General features: G+C 33.5%; 1 protein-coding gene across 7 annotated transcripts in view; it reads right to left on the reverse strand.

The window, feature by feature from the left end:
* The window catches only part of LOC105144517 (uncharacterized), a 187724-nt gene that overhangs the window by 78723 nt on the left and 85345 nt on the right, over nt 1-23656 (reverse strand). For 5 of the 7 annotated variants that reach the window (XM_011053469.2, XM_011053464.2, XM_011053467.2 and 2 more), the window contains exons 4-9: nt 12272-12537; nt 9982-10220; nt 9153-9367; nt 8102-8357; nt 6195-6449; nt 4312-4442 (exon numbers count right to left, since the gene is read on the reverse strand). In XM_011053469.2, the coding sequence (XP_011051771.1) occupies nt 4312-4442; nt 6195-6449; nt 8102-8357; nt 9153-9367; nt 9982-10220; nt 12272-12537 (1362 nt within the window). The remainder of the gene's footprint in view (nt 1-4311; nt 4443-6194; nt 6450-8101; nt 8358-9152; nt 9368-9981; nt 10221-12271; nt 12538-23656) is intronic. The other 2 variants (XM_011053466.2, XM_011053468.2) reach the window with 2 other exon arrangements.

The raw sequence follows: 23656 nt of genomic DNA on the forward strand, positions 1-23656 counted from the left end.
AATATCTTCTAATGATGTTCTTTAACAGCTGAAAATCTTATTTATTTAGAGCTTTGCAAGCTTGCATTCTTGTATGCACAGTAAATCATCGAATGCTTTCATGTAATCCAGGGTAAATATTGCTTTAATCTACCCTAGCCCATTCCTACATAAAGGCAATGGGAGTGTGAAATGTTACATCTGTTTCCAAGTCTATTCCATTCTGTTATAATATTCACGGATTTATTACCTTTAAAAATAAAATAAAGCGTACTTTCTCACTCACCCATACGATGCGTAGCAGTGGAGTTATATCATCATGTTAATCTGCAAAATATAAAAAAAAATCTGTATTATGGCAGCGCCTAAATATTAATATTAAAGAAAATAATCATTTCATGTGCATTAAATATTTCGTTTGTTTCTTTTTTAATCCTCCACGAACCGGATGGAAAATCAACATGGATCATATCTCACATGTATATCTCACATCCCATGCTATACTCCATCATAAATATACTATAATTTAGTATGATTGGTAACAACACAATCTTCTGTTGCATGAAACCGGCAACATACGCGCGATACTTTTTAGAAAGTTATAAAAAATTCATCATGCTGAGATATGTCACATCCCATCCGGTTCTCGGAGGATTAAATAGATAATAAAGTAAACTACACATAAATTTCTTCTAAAAAATATTTTTTTTCTTAATCATAAACTTTGATAAATAAAAGTTTTTCCTCTAATTCTCTTACATAAATTATAAGATAAAAGAAATTCAATAATTCAAAAGTAACAAACAAAATAATAAATAATAAAATAAATTACTTACTCTAAGGTTGTTCCGCCGTTGCACGATGTCTCTCCTAGGCCTCCTCCTCCTCTCAGATAGCTTCACTGCACTCACACAACACTCGCAAGAACACGTTTAATTAAGATCGTGCGACACTTTGCACGACACTCTCGAAGGTAAATTAGCACAAGAGGTGAATTTCGAATGACAGAAGCGAATCTCGAATAATTATCGTAAATAAACGCTAAAATTGCATTACACAATTGACAAATATATCAAAGCACGAAATAAATTACGATTGTTCTTGACAGTTAAACAAATTCTGATCACTCGAAGTCAATTTGTTCCGTACTCGATTCATTAATACCAAAAATTTAAAATAACAGCTATTTTACCGTCATAGCGAGATTAATTAAAAACAATTAAATTACGCGCGTTGATAACCTCTTCTTATATTATAAGACAAAATAGTTCTGATTTTCGTACTTATCGTAATTGAGTTTCAAGAGATAATAATGCGATATATAAAATATTTGTAAGGCAACATGCCTTATGTTAATTTTATACTTGTGTATTCCGAAAAATATAAAACTATAATTTCACACACAAAATAATATAAAAGATATAATACATATAGCCATTTGGTAATTGCTTATTCTGTTCTACCACAAGCCAGAGAAATAATAATAGATAGATCTTTAATAGATATTAGATAACAATTAAGATAACAATTAATAGATAGATTAATAGATAGATCAAAATTAAAAAATTTACGGAAAGTTTAAATTATTAAATTTGAAAGATATTAGAATTATGGGTTAATTTTTTAAACAGAATCGTAAGACTCGTAACTTGTTCTCGTAAAACTAGTAAGAATTTATGACTGAAGTTGTAATTCTATGCGTACCGTAAGACTTACGATCATTCGTAAATATCTACGATTTCTCGTAAATTTCATTGGCTAGTAAGAAGCTGTCTGTAAGAGTATTGCATAAATTTATAAGCATTTCAGTCATAAGTTCTTACAAGTTCTTATGAAAAGTTATGAGTACGATTCTGATGCTTAGAATTGACTTATTAGTATCACAGAATAAAGACTAATCACATCAATCAAAATTGCATAACAGAACAGCAATTTATAATCCTCGCAAATAATATTATTTCGATTACTATTTCAAAAGACTAATCACGTGAAACATTTTTTCGATAGATAAGCGTCGTCCCAATACATCGTTATTATATCACGGGAATTAATTAATGTTTTCTTATCACTTATCGTGATCAATTTTCAAAGAATAAGACGAAATATGAAATAGTACGTTCTACAACCTTCTCATTCGACAGTTGGTGTCCGAATAGTGCGTCGCGCGATACCGGTGACTTTGTTTACGCAGCGTACAATCACATTATAAAAACAAAGACCAAAGCTGCGTGCCAATCGAATTTTTGCCAATCGAATTTTAACAAATAACGTTTAAAATGTTCAGGTAGGTAATATTCACGTAGATATTTTGCGTTTTACATCCTAAATTAATATATCTTATCGCTATTAATATATATTAGAAGCAAGAGCTACTTTTGTTGTTGTGGTTGAAAAAGTTCATTGTAAAATAACATTTATTACTTTTCTAAAAATTTTGTCGTCTTGCATAATTTTAAGAAATTATTTTTATCAAATCAGGTTTTAACAAATCAAGAAAATAAAATAATATTGTCGGGAAAAACGGAAACAATCTTAAATTCTTGATATATTAAATTCACGATTTTGATTCTTTTAAGACATAATGAATATAAATTATATATAATCCGTCGTGTCCTATCAAATAAAAATATATTTTATTTTAACATTTAAAAATAATTTTAATTGTTTGTAATTTGAAAATTATTGTAATTGCATTTCTATGTTCGAATTTTCTATTAATCTCCAAAGTTCACAATTAAAGTATCATGAGGTAGATGTGGAATACATTGCGTATCAAAATTTATTTAACATCGAATAAAAATAATTTAATGAATGAAGAAAACAAGAATAAAAAAATGATTATTATGTTAATCTCTAAATTATTTCATCTCATAAAACTTTCTTGCCATTACTAAGACCTGTTAATTTTTTAAAATAATTACTGCAGTAAGAGAAATAAAATTTACTAAATATAACATGTGTAGTTGAATTAAAAAAATAATTTCGCAGTAATTAAGAGTTGTAATGCAGTAATTATTTTTTATGGTCATTCGAGCAAATTATTACATTTTTTGAACAAATGTAAATGGAGACAAGCGTATTCATTTGCGCAATCTTTTGCTACATAACATTAATGAAGAAATGAGAAAAACATATATTTGCCGGGCGAATATCAAGAACTGACAATTGACAAGATTGAAAGATATAAATGAGAAACGAAAATGCGCGATGGAGCGAGTGTTCGGTGTGCCAGTATTCTCGGGTCGAAGTGACCGCTACTATGCGCCCGCTTTTATGCTAGAACGCACCATCGATTCGCGCATTTTGCGGGGAAAACAGGGTACAGAAAGCGGCCCGGTGAGTCATGAAATAACGAAGGTGCAAGAGTGGAAATGCGGACGCGGCGAAACTGCGATGCGGCGCAATTAAAACGGGGCTTGGACGCGGAACGAAGTGTCTATTTCCTGCTCGGCGTTAATTGAAAATGCAGTTATTTATCATGCGCGATGGAACGCGTTCGGGAAATCCGAAGGGGCGAGGGAAACGATCCCTCATGGCAGGTTGCCAAGCTGTAATTCGAACGACTTGGCAAAAAGGGATGAGGTCATATTTTACTGTATGCTTCAAATATAAGAGATACAACAAATCTGTTACAAAAACTTATTTAGTTGCATAAAAGTTCCAATCCGCTTTACTACTTCACTTATTGTAAATTTAATTTTTTGTAAATGCGTTAAATAAATCATCGTGTGTTTTCACGAATTTAAAGTGATTCGTTGTTGTATTAAACTTTTATTTAACGGTGATACATATGTTGTTTTTTGTATCCATGTGATTTCTTTTAGCCTGACATATTGCGCGGCAAGTTAACTCATAAATGAAATCTGATTAAAGACTCATGCTAATGCTATTTATACTGCGCGCTCTGATTTAGCTTATTCGCGCACTTTAGTATTTAATTGCCACCGTCGCGTAGAACGTAGCATATGAACTTTGTGAACTTTCGCGCGACTTATTTTATGCGTCAAGTGAAAATCGTAAATCGCATTTTACGCCGTAAAAACGTATCACGTGTGCCGAATTATTTACAGTCACGAGCCAAGAGATGAATATTTCGTGAGTTTCCTTTTCGCTTCTTACGATACTGGTGGGAGCGAAATAAAGTTTTATAAAATACGATGAGGATTCGAACGCGTCGTAATAAAAATCGACACTCGTCGTACATAAAAAAAAAGACGGTCTTACTTTGCTTTCGTCGAACAAATTCCGTTTGCTTATATAAAAAGTTAAAGTACGATCTGCGAGCTAATACAAAAAGATACACATACGAGGAACTTGAATTGATCAACTCACCCTGAAACTCTTTCCGCGCTGCACTGACGGAAGTGACGATGTTTGCGACGTGACCCAACACCGTTGCGAATAGCAGCAGACCGAAGAATAGTTGACCAATCACAAAGAGATACTCGCCCTTACTTCTCGGCCTGAAAAGAATAAAAGGAAAAAATATTCGAGATATTAAAGTGCTCGATTAATATTGCTCGGCTTACATTTTTCATTTCCACGGTTTTTACGCGACAATTGAACGATTTTTATGTAAGAGGATAACCTTATACCCATAAGTGCTTTTAAATTTACACGAATATAGAATAGAAGTACATTTCTTCAACTATATCATAAAATGACTCTCTTCAATCTCTATTAGACGATTTCTATTAAATGGTCAGTCACCGTCGTTTTTAATAGAAAATAAAAATTGTCTTTGAATAGAAATATAAATTCCTCTAACAAATGTTATAAATGTTGCTCGGACGTGGAAATATCCTCGGCTTTCTTATTTTTTCGCACGAGTTTTTTTATTTTACTAATAAAAATATTGGATTTATTTGCGCATGCTGACTTTTTTCGTGACAATTTTTAAGAATCCAACTAGGAAAGAATATCTACTGAGCTTTTTTCTGCGTTTACAAACATCTTTCTAATTGAAATATCGCGCAGGTTTCGAAATTGTATATATAACCAAAGTTTGATCAGATATCAAGGAAAATCGCGATATAATTGGTATGAATGCATTTTCGACGCTGCATCGCTGAGAGAATCTAAATATCGCAAAAAATTTATCAATTTGGTTATCGGTTATTTGGTTGTTTTTCTAGTGGTTTTCTTTTATTTGGGTGGTTTAAATATTTTGCATACATATTGTCATCGATTTTTATCAGAGCTACGTTTTACGAGGTCTAGCATCGCGATGTAGAGTTATAATAAAATAGCGCGGTGGTGGCTTGTCCATCGCTTTTTATATTTAAACTGCATGCAAGGTATCATTGCGTGAATACGAGGAATTACGTGCGGAATGTTATATATGATTAATGATAGTGAATCCGTAGGAATACCACGCGGGAAATGCAGATATAGAATTAAAACGGAAAAAAATTCCTACAAGTGAAAAAGGCTATCTTTGATCAAAGTGGTTCTTTGTGCCTAATCATTTTTTGTGAATTTATACCATTTTCAGTTCAAACTAATTGTGCGTTAATTATTTGTTAGTTTTAAAACACACCTAAGCAGGAGTAATTAACATTACAAGTAATTTAATAATTTTGTCGCTCATAGACACCTTTGAAAAATTTGTTACAAAATTTGTAAATAATTTAATTGTGAAAAATATTATCTCGACCGGGAATCAAATCGGATTTCTTGCATTCCGTGTAAGCGAAAAAAATGATTTCTTGTAACTACGTACGCGTTTCATATACTTTTTATTATATATTGATCTGAGAACAAATATAATTAATAAACCATAATAATACGAAAAATATTTCCGCGAGTTTTCATAACGTTTTCAAAAGAAATTTTTGAATTTATTCAAGACTCGACAGGTTACGAAGGAGCTGTTGTTTAAATTGTTGCATAATATTGTTTTGCGGCGACTGAAATAACCAAATTTCCTTTATATTCCAGGACAAACTTACCGCATTCCATACACATTTCATTTCATACACTATTTACAAGATCAAATGTATCTTGCCGTATGAAAGTAAAACAGCATGAATAAAATTTACTTAAATGAATAAAAGTTTGCATATGCAAATAAGGGAATTTTATGAGGCTTTTCGAGAGTTGAGAAATGTCTGGTCTCAATATGTCAATGATATATTTGTAGCGCAAAATTTTCCTGTGCAATTCGTATAACATATTTACATGTAACGTCGGCGTATAAATAAATGAGTAAATACCTGGGTAGATCACCGATGGTTGTTAGGGCAAGAGTGCACCAGTAGTAGCTTTGCAGATATTGCTTGACAACATCCGCCGTCTCGGAGTCGCTGAATACCCAGTTCTTACTGCCGAAGCCGTTGTTCTTATAAATAATGTGATAGAGGCACCCGTTCCAGTGAAAGATCACTAGTAAATAATGTATCAAGGAGGTGGAGCGAAACAGATTCGGGTAGTTCGTGTGTCGCTCGGTCCTGTCCATGAACGCCCAGAACCTACATCAGAGATAGAGAAAACGGGTTGAGAAAATTGGCTGAAATTCCGATGGTCATGGAGCGATAAATTTCGAGATTCCTCTTAGAATATTCGGCGACAGAAATCACGTGAAGCGAACGTGAGACGAACGTGTTTTTAATCATCGCACATACGATAGAAAGGCTCGAGCTTGTGCCTTCAACAGGTTAAAATATGCTCTTATTTTTTTTTTCAATTATTATTTATGAGTGCGGCCAAATTCTGTTGCCCGCACAATTTTGCGATTTACAGCACAGTCGGGAGCTACGATTAAAACGATTGCGATCGATAATTTACAGTATGAAAAACCGACAGAGAAAAACAGGAGTCTATCATTTTTAATTTCATTTTCATCCAAACTTAAATGAACTCAATCTATACTGATCGTTATGTCAATATGAGATCATGATTGATGGTTTTGCGAAATTGCTGGGAGCGTTAAATGGAATGTATTATTACGTTTGCCATATTACATTTGTCCTCTCTTTAATTCCGATCCTTTTTATCGATCTTCGTAAATATGTCCATGTTATATATAGGTAGTCCATGTTCTCAATACCATCATTTATCATTAAATGTGGCCACCGATTCCGAGTTCCGTTTGCTTAATACATATGTCATGTTTAAAATGTCAACGTTAGATGAGAGTAAGGTACGCACACATTTATGTAGAAATAAATAGACTAGTATCATTGGTGAATTATCGGTTTTGAAAATCGAATTTTATAAAATGTTGTTTACCTATATAAATCGTCGAGGCAGAAATATCGCGCTGATAAGTACAAAAAAGGCCATATTTTTTCCGCACGTTGCTTAATAAAGAATAATATTGAGATACAACACAACCCATTCGTTCATATTTTTTGTAATACATCCGGAACGGATGTTTGCATCGGAGTATAAACGTTCACGTGCGAAAGATCAGCATTACTGTTACACGCGAACTTTCGCAATACTTTTCAATCTGGGTTTACTCTAAATACGTCGCGCCGCACTCACTGCTGTTCCATGAGAAGAAATCCGAACTTTTACACTTGTACATTCAAAGTCAATCACTGGAGTCAAAACAAGAAAAGAAATTCACAACAATGACTTCAGTGTTTGGAACGGACCAAATATATACTATATATATCGTGTTACTTTTTAAAACTTTTAGAGTGAATTCTATTTTCAAGAGTGGAAGTTCTTAAAGGTTGAAAATTGAGCCTCTCTTTTTCAAAACTAGTTTAATTTTCACTTTTTAGAGTGAGATTTCACTCTGCAGAATTTAGAGTGTACATATACAAATGTTGAAATGGAAATGAAATATTCATGAGTTAAAAACTTTTTTTGTATTCCGCAAATATGTAAAAAATATTCGCAAAAAATATTTCGGTTCGTTACGCTCCACTTAATTCCGCGCCAAATTTTTTTTTCAAATCATGCATCATGCATTAAATTTGTATAGTATGTTAGAATATATCACATTAATATAGTAAATACAGTAAATAAATATATTACAATACATTATAAATACAATAAATGAAATATTGCACAAGATAATGTCATCATAAATTTGGCATTTAATATCGATTCAGTTAATTAATAAATTAGAATATAATCGTAAAGAGATAGTGAAAAGAGTGAAAATTACCGGTAAATTTTTACGAGTCTAAAACTTCGCAGCATACTGTTAAATCCTATAGATAAGTATAAAAAGTCGAGGGGCAGCAGGCACAGGATGTCTATGTAAAACGTGGTGCTGTTCGTATAATGATTTCTCAATTTCGTGGCGTCGGTTTGCAGCACGCCGTCTTCCAAGTATCCCGTTCGAATGTGAAATATTATGTCGAGCACGTATAAAAAATCCGAGAAGTAGTCCAGGCAGAACCACACCCAACGGGTTTCTCCTGCATTCGCAAGCAAACAATACCCATTTTAATGTGCAACATGCGATATTTATGATTAGTATTGATTAATCCTTAACGCTTGATAATTATTTTAAAGTTAAACCGATTTTTTATGTTTCTCTTTTATATATAAATTTTTCTACATTGATGAATTCGTATTAAAATCTCTTCATTTTCAATCAGTTATAATAGGTTATCGGTCGAAAGGCTATTGATGCCTTCGTATTGATCGCTATTATATTTAACTCGTTTTTTTATACTCGTGATTGGGAAAAAGCTTCTACAATGGTCTGCATGTACAAAATATTTCAGAGATGCCTTTATTTTCTATAATTTAACTCATATGTACGCGTTAAAATATATCATTTTATAAATCATAGAGCTATTGCTCGCTTTGATATTCAGTTAAGGTAAATTATAATCGTTTTAACAAAAATCTAATTCGTTTAATAAAATTTCTCAAAACTTTGGAATATGAAATATCATTACCGAGTAATTCACTTTGGAACGTTTTCACATGGATAAAGTGCTTGTAGAAACGTTATTTATACGAGTCACAGCTTATTTTAGATTATTAAAAGTCCTATATTTATTAAAATACATTAAATACGGATCTCATTTATATATTCTACATAAAATCTAGATTCTCTTACAAATGATTCCATAATTTAACAAATAACGAGCTTCTCAAGAAAATAAACTAATGTATTTTCTATTCGAGTTCTCAATTTCTAGATCCCTATGAAAAGCGCGTTTATAAAATTCGAAAGAAGTCATAAGTCATTGCGGACTAACCGTTGATCTCCTGGAAGGCAAACCTATAGATGATCACCCAGAAGTTGTAAAGAAAGGCAAGAGAAACCACCATCGACCAATAGTAACAGAGACGTCCCGCAGGATCGAAGATGAAGGACCAATTTGGCGCACCCGTGCGAAAACCCCTCGATCCAGGTTGCCCGGGATAGCCTCTACTACCGCGTTGCTGTTGTTGTTGTTGCGCCGTGTACCTCCTGAGACAGTAATTCAATGCAACGTACGTTGATTAATTACTTTTGTCCCTGGACGCGTTCTGCGACACGACTGTCCATTTTTTCCGTTACTGTTTGTACCATGTACGAGAATTCGCGTATCAATTTGAAAAATTACGATGGTAAAAGTATTGAATGTTCACAGCACGGGAAAAAATCCCGTGCAATTTTGTACGCGCCAGGCGGTTTTGCAACAAATTTTAAAAACAAGTTTCCTATGTTTATGAAACAATTTTCCCGCAATTTTGCTTCCGACAATTCCGTCGCGAAGACATTTCTGTTTAAAGAAGTCCCTGGCACAATTAAGCGATCTTTAGAAATGTAAGAAACATCGCCGCGGTAAGCCTCCAAGAAGTCATTTGAATATTTATGATACTTCACTACGCAGATTTCTTCATTATATTCATTTTCTTGAACTTTCATCGCGAATTTGACCTCCTACAGGAGAAAAATTAGCATCAAATTGAATTTTTCTTGAAAATACCCGTTTTTCTTAATATTAAGGTATGAAAAAGAATAAGCTTTCGAAGTAACGAGACTTGATATCTGATGATAATTGAAATCGATCCGCAATTACTCGCCAATAAAATACTCACGTTTCAGTGCCGTTACAGCTACTGTTGCTGAGATGATTGACTGATGCCGGTGTGTGGAGATGCGATTGGTCACGCGAGGACGTGAGCGCAACTGTATATGGCAGCTTGAATCTGCCCCTTAGGTGGTCCCTTCTTCTCGGCTTGCGACTCAGATCGAGCTCGCTCGCCCCCCGATTCACGTATCCTCCCTGAAGTGAATCCCGTGACGAGCTGAAGTATCGCTGCGACACAGAATACACCTACACCAATTAGGATGAAAAGTCATGACACTACATTACACGAAAAGAATGGTTTTGAAGTATCCTAAGACTGATATTCAAGTTCCTTATTTAAAGCTCGCCTTAAATACTGTCTTAAGATGCTAATAGAGTTCTCTGATTGGTTCGTAACGTCTTAAGACTGTACTGAAGATAAACTTAAATATAAGAATCGTCTATGAATACTGGTTTAAAATTTTAGCTATAAATTAAAAAAAAATTGTTTGTTATATAATCAAAATAATTATATAGTAGGATAGTCAAACCAGAAACTTGAATCAAAACTTCGTAGTATTACTCATCATGCTTGAAATTACTACGTAATTATTTTGATAATTTAACGAAATTATTTTTAGATCTGTATCTATATCACATTTTTAGATACCTTACACTGAGAAAGAAATGTACTAAATTTTAATAAATATTTATTTATAAAAATAAAAATAAAAATAATTGTTAAAACAAATTATTAATTTTTATATCACATGAATATATCTTTACTTAGTAAATATTTAGTTGATACAATTCAAACAAATGATTTATTAAAATTTAGTATAGTTTGCCATTGCAGCAAAATCGTTCTTTCCGCGTACTTTATATGCAATTATTTTATATGCAAAAATGCAATGACTATAGAGTTTTGCACAAACATACAATATAAATGCATATTCAATATTTAGTAATACCACATTTATAAATGAGCAGTACAAATATGCCGTGAAAAATATACGAAACATCACAAATGACCATCAGTTTTACTGGGAACTTTATTTACTGGGAAAAATTGGTCATCAATATAATTAATTTTTCTGAAATTAATTTTAGTGAAATTCGACATTTCTCGCACGACCATGGTCTATATCTGTTGTTTAATATATTCATCGTATTTTACTTAATTGTTAACTGTTCTGTTCGATATAACCGTTCTGATTATTTTTCATCTCTCGGAGATCCTCGTATTTTCCACATTGGTTTATTCGTGCAATGTTTGAACCATGAAGGTATGGCTCGTATGCGGTTGTAACGCATAATGAAATGAACGTTCGCCGGATGTTGCGAACGTTGTTATCTACTCGCAGGATTGTTAAAAAAAATTTTTTTCACGTTGAATAGTTTAATATTAAACTCGCTTGTCCTGACAAACTCAGAGATACATGCACATGCACACACACACACACACACACACACACACACACACACACACACACACACACCACACACATACACACACACACGCACACACACACACACACACACACACACACACACACACACACACACGACGCTTTTTACGAAATTAAATATAATACCGATTATTTTTTTTATCTCTGTAATCTCTTATTGAAACATTTAGCTAATTAAAGTCTAGCTAGAGATTTTTCCTCTATTTTCTTATTTTTTCACCGTCCTTTATTCGTTTTCATTTTTGATATTTTTTCCGCAATGTTGAGTACATAACAATGTAAATTTATTCGCAATCATCATTTATTTTTAAGAGATTTCTTTCTTCCAAGAAATAACTTAATATATTTGCATTGTGATTATAGAATTTATTTATTAGAAAAATTAAATTACATCTAATAACTTTATGAGAATTATTAGAAATCTTTAAGAAAAAGGTTCTATAATTAAGAAAAATTTGCTGATTCTAACAATTTTCTCTCTCTCTCTCTCTCTCTCTCTCTATATATATATATTAGGTGTTGGAATTAATTCGTAGCGTTTTTTAATGAAAGAATGTTATTTATTTCACATGAGCATTAAAAAATACATTAATGAAAGTACTTCCCATCACTTGTAAAACGCTACGAATTAATTCCAACACCTAATATATATACATATATATACACACATATATATATATGGATTTAAATAGAAAATCCACTCAAAATCAGATTCGAGGAAATATTTGACGACTATCGAAGTGCTCAATTTCGGCGAGTTCACTCGTAAAATGTCCTACTCGAGAGTTTCCTCACCGAGTGTGGCAGTGAAACGAATATTTTATCGCGCGATCGCGGGCGGTAACCAACCTGCTGCTGCTGCTGATAGTAATAGTGGTGAGTGGGTGTGTGTCGGCCCATGAATTTACCGCTGACGAGGTCCAAGAGGCTCTGCCTCGAGGGTAAAACCCCTCTGGATACGTTCTCTGCACTCTTGGTGTCATCCTCTTTCTCCCTACCGCCGCCGGTCCTACCATCGCTGGACCTTCCGCTTCTGCCGTACTTTTCGCCTCCGTAGCTCAGGGCGGACGCGGAACCGCCGCTCAGACGATGTCTCACCCCGCCTGTGATGACACCTGCAACATCAAACGATGAGAGCTGTAAACGACGATTCCCTTTTAACTCGACCTACGAGACTTTCTGCTAGATATCGTTTTAGATATCTTTTTATCATTTTGAAATATTTTCTCTTTTGGTGAACATTCGCAATAACTGCGACCAATTGAAGAAATCTTTTCTGACCTTTAAGCTTTTAAAACTTATAATATAGAAACTTCTATTATTTATTGATTACATTATATTCTACAAAAAATAATTTTTTTTAAACACGAAATCGAGACAAATAATTTCACAGTTTTTTTAAACGCTGAATACAAATTCAGTTTTCAAATTGCTCCATTATGTCACAATTTTGAGAAATTGGCAGTTAAAGGAAAGGACTAAATACTTTTTTAAATACTTTAGCATATTATAACTTCGATATGTGACGTGATGAACAATTTGGAAAGCTGATTCAGCATCCAAGAAACTAGGATGCTGTAGGAAATGGCTGAAGCCATTTTAGTATTTTTTGTCATTAAATAATAACTTTTATTATATAATCTATATAATATGTTATACTTTATAAATTCTTAATAATTCTCAATCTCTTCTCTTTTATTATCATTTCTCTTATTTCTGCTTTTGCTGTTCAATATTACGTTTTCTTATTTTCTAACAAGATATTTAATAAAATTAATATGTACAGAGAAAATAAATATAGAGAGAGACAAGAAATTATTGTTATTTCAGTACAAATATTAAGAATTTTTAATGTGTGTAAGGATTCTGTCTTTCTGTTCACAATCGGATAGTTTATTATTCCCATAAGTCAAGAATTTCCTATGTAACGTAATAAAGTAAAGCATAATGTATATGAGAATAACAAAGAATGTCTGATGTGAGAATGTAAAATAAAAAAATCTTTTTTAGAAACTTATACTTACAATAAATTCTTTAATAAAATATAATAAAATTATAATCAATTGTAATAAATATTTAATTATATAATAAATTATAATAAATAATTATAAATTCAATTCTAATAACAATTTTGTAATAAGATTTCATTAACATTCATAAAGGATTCGTAAAAGAGCCATTAAAATGTTTGATTTTAAAATTCGTAACGTATAATCTTCTCTCGTTTATTGTCTTCAAATTTTCTGTTAAATATTCCTTGTTAAATAGATAATCCGAATTTACGTCAGAAATAATGCTGTCTCGGCACATTCAAGGCCAAGCACTGTAAATCTCATTGGAAATGCGAGAGGAGAAATAAGCAAGTTTCCGCGGAGATGGAGCATATCCTAGTATTATCTTCGTTCGCGATGACACCTGCAATGTCAAAGAGACTGCAACGAAACGGCACAAGCCCCGTTTTCTTGCAGCACGAGATTATGGCTCATCCACTTTTGCTAGATAGTAACGAGGCGTGACATGATAAGGGCACAAAATCCGTGCGGAGAAAGCTCGCGTTTCGCTCCTGTCGTCCCATGAATCCGTTTAACAGGGAATAAATCTCGATGGAAAAAGTTATCGGGCATTGTCAGATAATTTTCTCCCTGTGCAAAATGCTGTGATTTGTTCTTGATCGAGTAAAAATTCTTTTATATATTCCGGCAATTCTCGTATTATATCTATAGCTGCAAAAGTATGAACAGATCAATACTGTATCGTGTTACATCTTTGTATTATAAGCACGAAAACATTAATTTTGCTAATCAACACGGGACAACATTTAAAACTTTTTGTTTTTACACACCTAGTATAAATGACGGCTTTGTAAATCGCTTGGCATAATAATGGCTTATAAACATCTGACGAGAGAGAGAGAGAGAGAGAAAGAGAGGGATCAGATGGAAAGAGAAAGATCAGATTCGCATCGTCAAAAGAGAGCCGGATGAAAGAAAATGAGGAAAAGGGTGAGAATAATTAAATAAAAGACGAATGAAAATACGTGACCGAGACCTACTGTATAAAAGTAACAAAGTGTTACTCGAGAAACGTCATAACGAGATTCCTGCTCTCCGGAGCTGTTTCGCAAATAATCTCGTGCTCGCGCGCCCGGCGTCCTCCATTAAGGTGCTGGAGAAAAACGATCGCAAGAAAATCTGCGCCGGCGTTCTCTTCATTACCCTCCTCTGTTATTTTCCCATTAATGCGATGTAAAATGACACTACGCAAAACAAGCAGCGGAGAATTTCATCGAATACGCTGACGTCAAACGAACGTGAATTTATTTTTAATAATGCCAAAGAATGATGCCTTCTGAAGTTTATTTTTTCAAGTGCCAGAAAAAATAATTATTTAACGCGATTAATTAATTTACAATTATGGGCTAATTATTTAATAAATTCCAGCTAATTAATCTATTTTTATTTGACCAACTTTCAAAACGCGACAAGACGTTAAAAATGCAATTTATTTCTTTTATTATGTTGTTTTTGAATATAGAAAGAATATTTTATCAAAGAATAAATAAATATAATTACATATAAATGACAAATGATTTCAATTAAAGCTCCTTGTTAAGATCTCACATTCGAGAGAAAGTACATAGTTTAGTGGGTATAAAAGTAATTGCTTTTTGGCTCTCAAGAGGATTAATAGGATAAGTTTCAAAGTAAAGAAGAACTAAGATAAATTTAAGTACTTAGGGCTAAAGACACGTAGTATAAAAAATTGAAAAATTGCATTATTTATTGATCATGTTCGTTATTATTATAAATAAAATTGATTATAATTTCACATTAAGAAATCTTAATTTTAAATTGTCATCAATGTTTTTAATAATGATACAATCGATCAACAAAAAAAATCTATCAAGAAATTTTAATCTGTACAAGAAAGAGAGAGAGAGAAAATCTAAAAGTTCTAATCTTTTCAAAACAGAGCTTGCTTTACTCCAGTAAACGGACTAAAATAATTTTAGATCGAGTCGGAGGTCCTGATGAATAATGCGCAACACGCTCGACAGTCATTATGGCAAGAGACGAATTAATTCTGGAAGCTGCATCGCGAGGTTTATTCGCGTTTCAGGCACGACGTCATGCGGTCGATGCTTTGAATGAGGACCATTGTACAGCTCTCTCTCAAAGACCGACAGAACGCAAATATTGTGTTCGGGTAAACGTACACACGACATACATACGTACGACATGCGACGCGATACAATTATGTTAGCAATGAGTGTACGACTCTCCGAACCGAATTTACGTGCCCCGGAAATGCGCGGTCTTTATGCCGAACTTTATCGACCTGGCCTGCTTGGCAGATTTCCCGGTTGATCCTTTCTGATGGCAATTTGTGCGGCTATGTGCGCGTTGCGCATTTAAAATGTTAATCAAAAACAAAAGAGGAACGTCGAAGCGTAGCTCATAAACCGTAATTTACGACCGCTATGTGTCGTTCGCACAAGAGCTTTTTCTTTTTCCTGATTTTCAAAACGAGAAATCTTTTATAGATCTCTTGGCGACTTCACGGCTGTGGTATTTTCTAAAAAAAAAAAAAGAATCGAGAAGCAAAACAAAGTTACCCTAAATCATGATTTATTGCGAAATCGAAATATTATTGTGATGCAGAACAACGCGAAAATTTTTTACTTCGAATACAGATTTTCATTGGCGCACTAAAAATGTTTTATGGCTGCGTGTGTTGCTAGCCATTTGTGTCACGCATAAAAAAAAAGAGATGGGCACGACTGATAACAACTCCACGCGTATAAAGCCTCGTCACACATTGCGACATGCACGTACATGTGTAGTTTCAAATACGAATGAACCCTGTATGCGAATGCATGCGAAATTTTGTGGAATATTAGCGGTAACGATCTTGCTAATCCGAAAATTCGAAGTTTGTTTGCCACGTCACGTCATTTTCAGAACATGCCGCCTCATGGACGAACGACTTTTCTCTATGTGAAGGTATATATTCGCTTTCAAACTTTTACGAATGAAAATATTGCGATTCCAATATCCGCCTCTCACCGACAGGTTCTAGTCCGTTCTCGGGTAGAAGAAAAGTAAGTTTAATAGTGACGCCATCCCAAACGGCTAAAACGGAAATCTCCGTGAGGGGAAAATTGAGAAAGCGCAGCTTTCAACGAGGAGCGAAGTAACAAAGTTAATTGCCTTTTGTTGCGACAGCTTGGCAAGGCCAACGAAATTGAACGAGTATGAGCGCGAGACACAATATTGTTTTATATGTTTATCATGACAGAAATTGCACTTTAATTTTTTTCTATTTTTTTAATTGATTTTTTCGTATCTCGCACAAAATTGTAGCGATGTATTGTTAAATGATTTACTTGTATTTTCGAATACAAATGAGTATGAGCTTTTATAAAGAAATGAATTACTATAAACCAGGCTTCCCAAAAATGTCTTTTCAAAAATGTTATCATTAAGTATAGATCAAACCGTTGACCTGAAGTGAAATGTGAAGCGGATAAGGTTTAATGTCCTACATTGTCGTCGAGACGAATTCGTATACAGTGCGACCATTGGGGCGTATTATCGCAGACGTTATATCGATCGTGATGTTCGTTCTAGAGAAAAACGAGAAATTGTCAGGAGATTACATATGATGACACGCAGAATACGTGCCATAAATCCTAGGAAGGCAATATGTATTCATTTTCAAATAATGCGCACACAATGGTCATTATTTCTATTTCTGTTAGACAGATGTTAGATAAGTCAACAATTTATTTATGGAAATTATAAATATTAATAAATGTCACAATTTTTTTTTTAAACATCACCGTAATTCTGAATCTAAAACAGATTATAAATACAATATATTGCATAATTTTGGCGCTGTCTCTTCTAAAAATCATGTGCGACATCGACATCAAACAATGTCTGTTCTTATGCGTGTTTCAACTATCAATACTGAACAAGTAAATGTGAAATAAGATAAAAAGAAAAAGGGAAAGAATCAAAGGTTGAAGGTAAAATTAAAATGGATGTATGTTCTCGATGGAATAAAGAGCGTGATAGAAATTTCATTTCGGACGTGTTTTTGACAGTGCGTGACAAGCACAAATGGAACTCGAAAAAAAAGAGCGCGACGGGTGGAACAACAACAATATTGAAGGTAGGCAATGGGTGTTCAGATTGCCGAAACAGAATCGGATAAGCTTTCAGAGTTACTACGAAAAATGCCGGCTATTGCGAGAGACTATTGTGCTTTGGCACATACAGAAATATTCATTTCGAAAAGAAAGCCGCGCGTATTTTGGTATGTGGGTGTGCAACGATGGATTCACAAGTCAATTGAAGAATGAAACGGCACGTTGCATTTGGCTACGCAGATCGTTCTTTTTAAAGTACCGTCACCAATATTCGCAGAATATCTGTCGGACCGCGTAAATTTCGGCAACAAGAGTAGCGCATCAGTTTTACGCGTTATCGAGCGTGTAAAGCGCGGAGTGAATGAATACTAGTGAAAAAATAAACAGATTAGCGAATCACTTCTGAATGAATAAGTTAGATAAAACTGCCAGATAAATCCACGATACATTAGATTGCACAAAGATTGCCTCTTTTAACAAAAAAAAAAATTATTCTGGTTTTGAATTTATGTTGAGAACACTTACACAAAATTTATTATTATTAATCTCTCAAATGCTTTTTTATTGCAATATTATAATTTAATCGTATATAAAGATTACCATTAATATTATTACAATTAATATTAATATATTACAATTAATATTATTATATTTTAAATAGGATTTCAGATTATTAATAATACAAACAAATAAAGTTGTAAATGTTCGGATATATACAAATATATGTCCGATCAACGGAACTTTTATTTTAATGTTAATGTAATGGTTAATTTTAATAGTTTCCCATTTCGTTAAAATTTAACTATTATATATAATATTAGTGAATAAATTATAATATACGTTTCATATCATCCATGCAGTATACTGCCATTTTGAAGTTCGTTATACTGACGTCATTATCAAACATGTAACTATAAACTGAATATGATTGAAAAGTCCCATTAAAATTTACGTCGAAGTTAGTTTGAACTAATGTCGCAATTTACGACAAATAGTCCAACAAAAGATCACGTTAGTTACTCTTGCCATTGTTAATATAACGCGTCTTGTAACAGTGATAGAGTCAATATATATTTAATTGATAACAGTTCGTATTACAGAAGAGCAATACTAATCTCTCTCAGTTTTAACAGAGATCGTAAACTGAAATAATAGTAGACGCCCATAAACAAGATCAGAGTGGAGTAGTAAAACAAACGGTAGGTCTCCCGCAAAATTTCAGTGATATGCATGGCATCAATATACTTGGACACAATGTAACGTATACAAAAGTTTTACAATGGAAAGATAATTGGACTAAAAGCAGCGCGTTGCAACAAGGCTATCTAGATGCAAAAATTTTTTTTTTTTTATCAAAGTTTCTATATAAAATTTTTCGATAAAATTAACCAGAGAGACGAAATTCCCAACCACGTAGCAATATAATTTAGCTAGCATACTGCATTAACTTCATTTTAAAGATATTAAACGGAAACATCTTTTATAAGAAAATAACACGGCGATTCGCAACTGTAAACGAAAATATATGCGGACGGCAAGAGACAATACAAAAACGTCGCGAGAAAGTATAAAATAATATCTGACAAAGACGAGCTGTGTTAAAATGCAATTAGCGTACTTAAAGAAAGTAGTAAATCTTTTTCTAGAAGACCGTCCTACCTAAAAATTTCACGTTATATATAAAAATCGTAAAATGAAATCAAAGCCGAAAGCACTTTACGTTGCTGAAAATGAGATGCTTTTATCAAATGCGACAATATTCTTTTTTTCAACAAACTAATTAAAACGTCCATGTTTTCTCTAATGAAAGAAATAATATTATGATATTCGAACTTTTACGTGGAATTTGAAAAATACGAAAACACAGAAAGTATGGAGATAATATTTTGATGTTTAAATTTATAAGAATTTGACAGTTATGAAGATACAAAATTTCGAAATATATTTGTGGAGTGTGTTTTAAAATTTTCGACCATCTCTTAATTTGTACATGATAATTGCATATCTTGTTATTTAAGCTTACTATAATCAGATACTGGATTCTCTTGCGAAAATTTTGAAAGTACCGTACTCGAATTACGTGAAAGTTTCTTTACTCTTTGGTTAGTTAATATGCAGACTTTCTACAGTTATGAAAATTTATGAAAATTACTAGCTATCATAACTAAATGCTACTTTGAGGATATTTGTATTTCTTTCCCTTTGCAATAGAAATTCAAATGAGAACTATGGATGCAAGTTGCACTCAGGTCAATCGGAAAGACACAAGTTATTCATATATTACACATGTAATTACTGAATGCAATTTTGCCGTAATTGTTCATAATTGAACTATACCAAGTGCAGTAATGGCAGTGACTTGTTTTAGCATTTAGATGGAACAGTTGCAGAACGCGTCGCACTGTTTTTAGTTCAATTATCTTTCCTCGCAATTCTAGGAAAATGTAAAAAGAAGATGTCTCTCTCTCTCTCTCTCTCTCTCTCTCTCTCTCTCTCTCTCTCTTTCTCTCTTCGAACTATGTGATTAGCAAACACAAATTTTCTCACACTTTTATCTACATACTTTACTACGTTCTGCATCGTGTATGTGTTTGTGAATCGATATGTAGATGCGCAGAAAAACAGCTATTAGTATCTTGTGCCGGCAGAAATTGCAATATCGATATTATGCGCGGGACGCCTGCAAATAAGTACTAAAAATAGGCGGTTATCGGTTGGCCGTTCGCGCGCGGTGAAGGTATTTATGTCGCACTTGACACATCTATTTTCACGTTGGACATGCTTGTGTCCCAAGTTTTAGATTTTCCCCATTGAGCTGACTCGTCCACAATTTCGTCAAACTCGTTCCATGAAATTCCGATACGCGCCAAAAACCTCGACAAACGACGAACATGCGACAGGATACGCGCACGTATGTTCTTTTTTTTTTTTCAATAAAAATTAACTGAACGCGAGACTTCAATTACGGCAAGTTAAATTGATATGGGAAAGAGCATAAGCGGATATTGTCAATTGGATGAAATAATGTGCGTACATATATCTGTTGGTACAATTAATTATCGATATTCCACGGATATGCCGAATAATTTGGCGATTTTCCATCTTTTAACGATAATTCGCGGACGAGTGCATACGCGACCTCAATGTGTATAAATAATAGTACATTATATTTCGTTACCTGGTTAATTCATAGTTCCGTGCCCGTATTTACTCTAGCCAGAATGTGAAATATTTTCATTATGGAATTTGCTGTCCTGATGCAATTGAATTAATGCCACTGCCGCGCGCAAAATACTTTCGTCTGCGGCGAATATCGTACCGGTATATCGTGCTATTTATCATAAATATATACAGCTTCGTATTTCCGTATGATTATTAAGCTAATAATTTTATTAAACTAGAACACTTTATATCCTCGTCTCTCACCCAGCAAGGGAGAGGGCAAGAAGGGAAAGCGTTTCGCTTAAAATTTGGTCATGCGTGAGCTGAATTAATATGAATTAATAATATGGATTAATAATGTAAATTAATCGCAAATAGAGCGGAAGCACAAACATATAACATATCTCATATTGAGAGGAGAGTCGAGAAAATTTTTATGACGGCATTTTGTTCTTGTCAATCGCGCGTTGTCATGCCCTCTCGTTTAATTTACGAAAATAAAAACGCGATCGATATAACAGGCGGCACCGCGATATTCTTTCCCCCTCCCCCCTCCCCTCCCCTCCTCCTCTCGAAACGAATTCCTCTATTAAAATTTGCTAATTAAATACGCGTCACAAACGACAGTGGATTGAATGTATTGACCGTTGACGGAGACGCTTTCGACGGCGCATCCGATTCGCAGAAAATAATCAACGTCATGTCGCGCAGATTTCATAGCTCGTCTCGTATCGTCTCTATCTCTCACGAGCTCCCTTTTTACGAGATTAAATTCCGGTCTCGGGGCAAGTTCCAGGCGTGGGCATGATACGGGGTGGCGTTGGCGTATCGAAGCAAAAATGGTCGAAAAAAAGCAAAAAAATTCGCAATATCAATAGATATGTTTTCAAATACCTGAGACATATTGAAGAGTAGGCGAGAAAACGATACTCAGCGACGACGTGAGGCTGAAGCGAACAAATTGGTTCTACGAATTGGTCCATAGAGACGGAAACGGCGTATTTCCGAAATATTCACGAGCCACGCGTTGCGAATTCGACTATTCACGCCGCGCCGCGTCACACCAGTGTTCCAACTACATCGAGAAGTCAGCGCCGCGTCACACGTCGATACGCAGTGCGTCAAGTTGACTACTTCATTCCCCTCCGAACGCGTCTATCGATATCCGAGTATTTAGAGTTGGCCGCACACATTTTTTCGTTACGTAGGATTAATAAAACAAAAGCGATCATAGAGTTTTAAGTATGTAGAAAATTAATCAGTTCAATATGGGAAGAATAATCGATTATGATTGGTCAATTTTCTACAACTTAAGACCTTACGACCGCTACGATTTCTCTTGTAAACCTCGTATTAATAAAGCGTGATTTACAATAAGTTGTAAATGCACCGTAACTAGTCGTAACGCTTCGCAACAGCCAATCAGAAGCATAATAATTTGTGATGCTTCTAATTAACTGTTAACGGGGTGTTTACAACTTATTGTAAATCGCCTCTAACTCTAAGACGTACTACGTAATAGGTTTTTATAATAACTTACTACCTAAGCTTTAAGTCTTAAGCCGTAAGAAATTGAACAATTAAGGGTCCTCTACATAGAAGTCGTAAACGGTCGTGGAATCTTAAGTCGTAGAAAATTGACCAATTTTAATCGAGTATTCTCCTTATATTTGATTGTGATTGGTTGATTTCTTACGATTTAAGACTCCACGACTTCTATGTAGAGGACCCTTTACAATCGAATGTGAAAAGAATAATCGACTACAATTTCTTATGGCTTAAGACTTAAATTTGAGGTAATTACTTATTGTAGAAAGCCTATTAAGATAATATTAAGACAGTTTTTAATATAAGAATCGTCTATAAATATCGACCTAAAATAGTACTATTCAAGATTTCTAACTTTGAACAATGACTGATCAGCATTTACGTTTGTTTTCCTCTTTTCTATTAATGAAACAACTTAGCACAAACACTAACAATAACATAATTGTTGGTGTTTGTGCTAAGTTGTTTCATTAATAGAATATAATTTCCCACTGAACAATATAACTTTACGTATTATATAACTGTTACATGTTATATTGTTGAGTGGAAATTTATAACTAAGAGTTATGTTACAGTTAGTTGGTGCTTGCTAAGTTGTTTCTACCAGAAAGCAATAGGTGTAAATACTGCACACGTCAAGCCAATTCAAGAATTACAAACCTGGAATAGCACTAATCTACACAGAAAGGACAGTTTTGCTAAAATGAGCATTTAGGATACAAATCTGAAAATAATTTTAGTAGACTATCAAAATTATTAAGACATTCAAACATAATGAACAATTCTGCAAAAAGTTTTAACATTCTAGCAATCAGTTTGAACGTTCTACATAATTATTTTGATGGTCTAAAAAAATTTATTTTCAAATTTATATCTAACTAAATTTTTAAATAGTTTAGTAAAATCTTCTTTCCATGAAAAATAAATCCCGAAACTAGTAGGTATAATAAAAAATTGTCTGAGCATCTTAAAGTATAATTTCTATAATTTCTATAATGACTATAATTTCTATCTCATCGCATGCCTAAGAATAGATGACGTTTATATTATATTGACACACAATAGAAGAAACAAGTTATGTTTGTCTATAACCTACATATACAATCAAGAGGAATATATGGTTTTTGATTACACATTCCTGTAACATTTATTCTAAATTGAGCAAATTTGATTATCAATGATGCAATCGAGAGCGAACTTTGATTTTTCTTAACTATGTAATATTTCCATTATTGTTTTCGTTCACATTGACAATCTAGGGATTGAAAGGTTTTGTTTGTTACCGGCAAATTAAAATTTATATTTTAGATGACATATTTTATTTATTTAATAGTTTAAAAATTTTTATTTTATAATGATTGTCATAGTCC

Source organism: Acromyrmex echinatior, chromosome 8 (assembly GCF_024713525.1).
Source record: "Acromyrmex echinatior isolate Ae372 chromosome 8, ASM2471352v2, whole genome shotgun sequence".
In the NCBI taxonomy this organism is placed as follows: Eukaryota; Metazoa; Arthropoda; class Insecta; order Hymenoptera; family Formicidae; genus Acromyrmex; species Acromyrmex echinatior.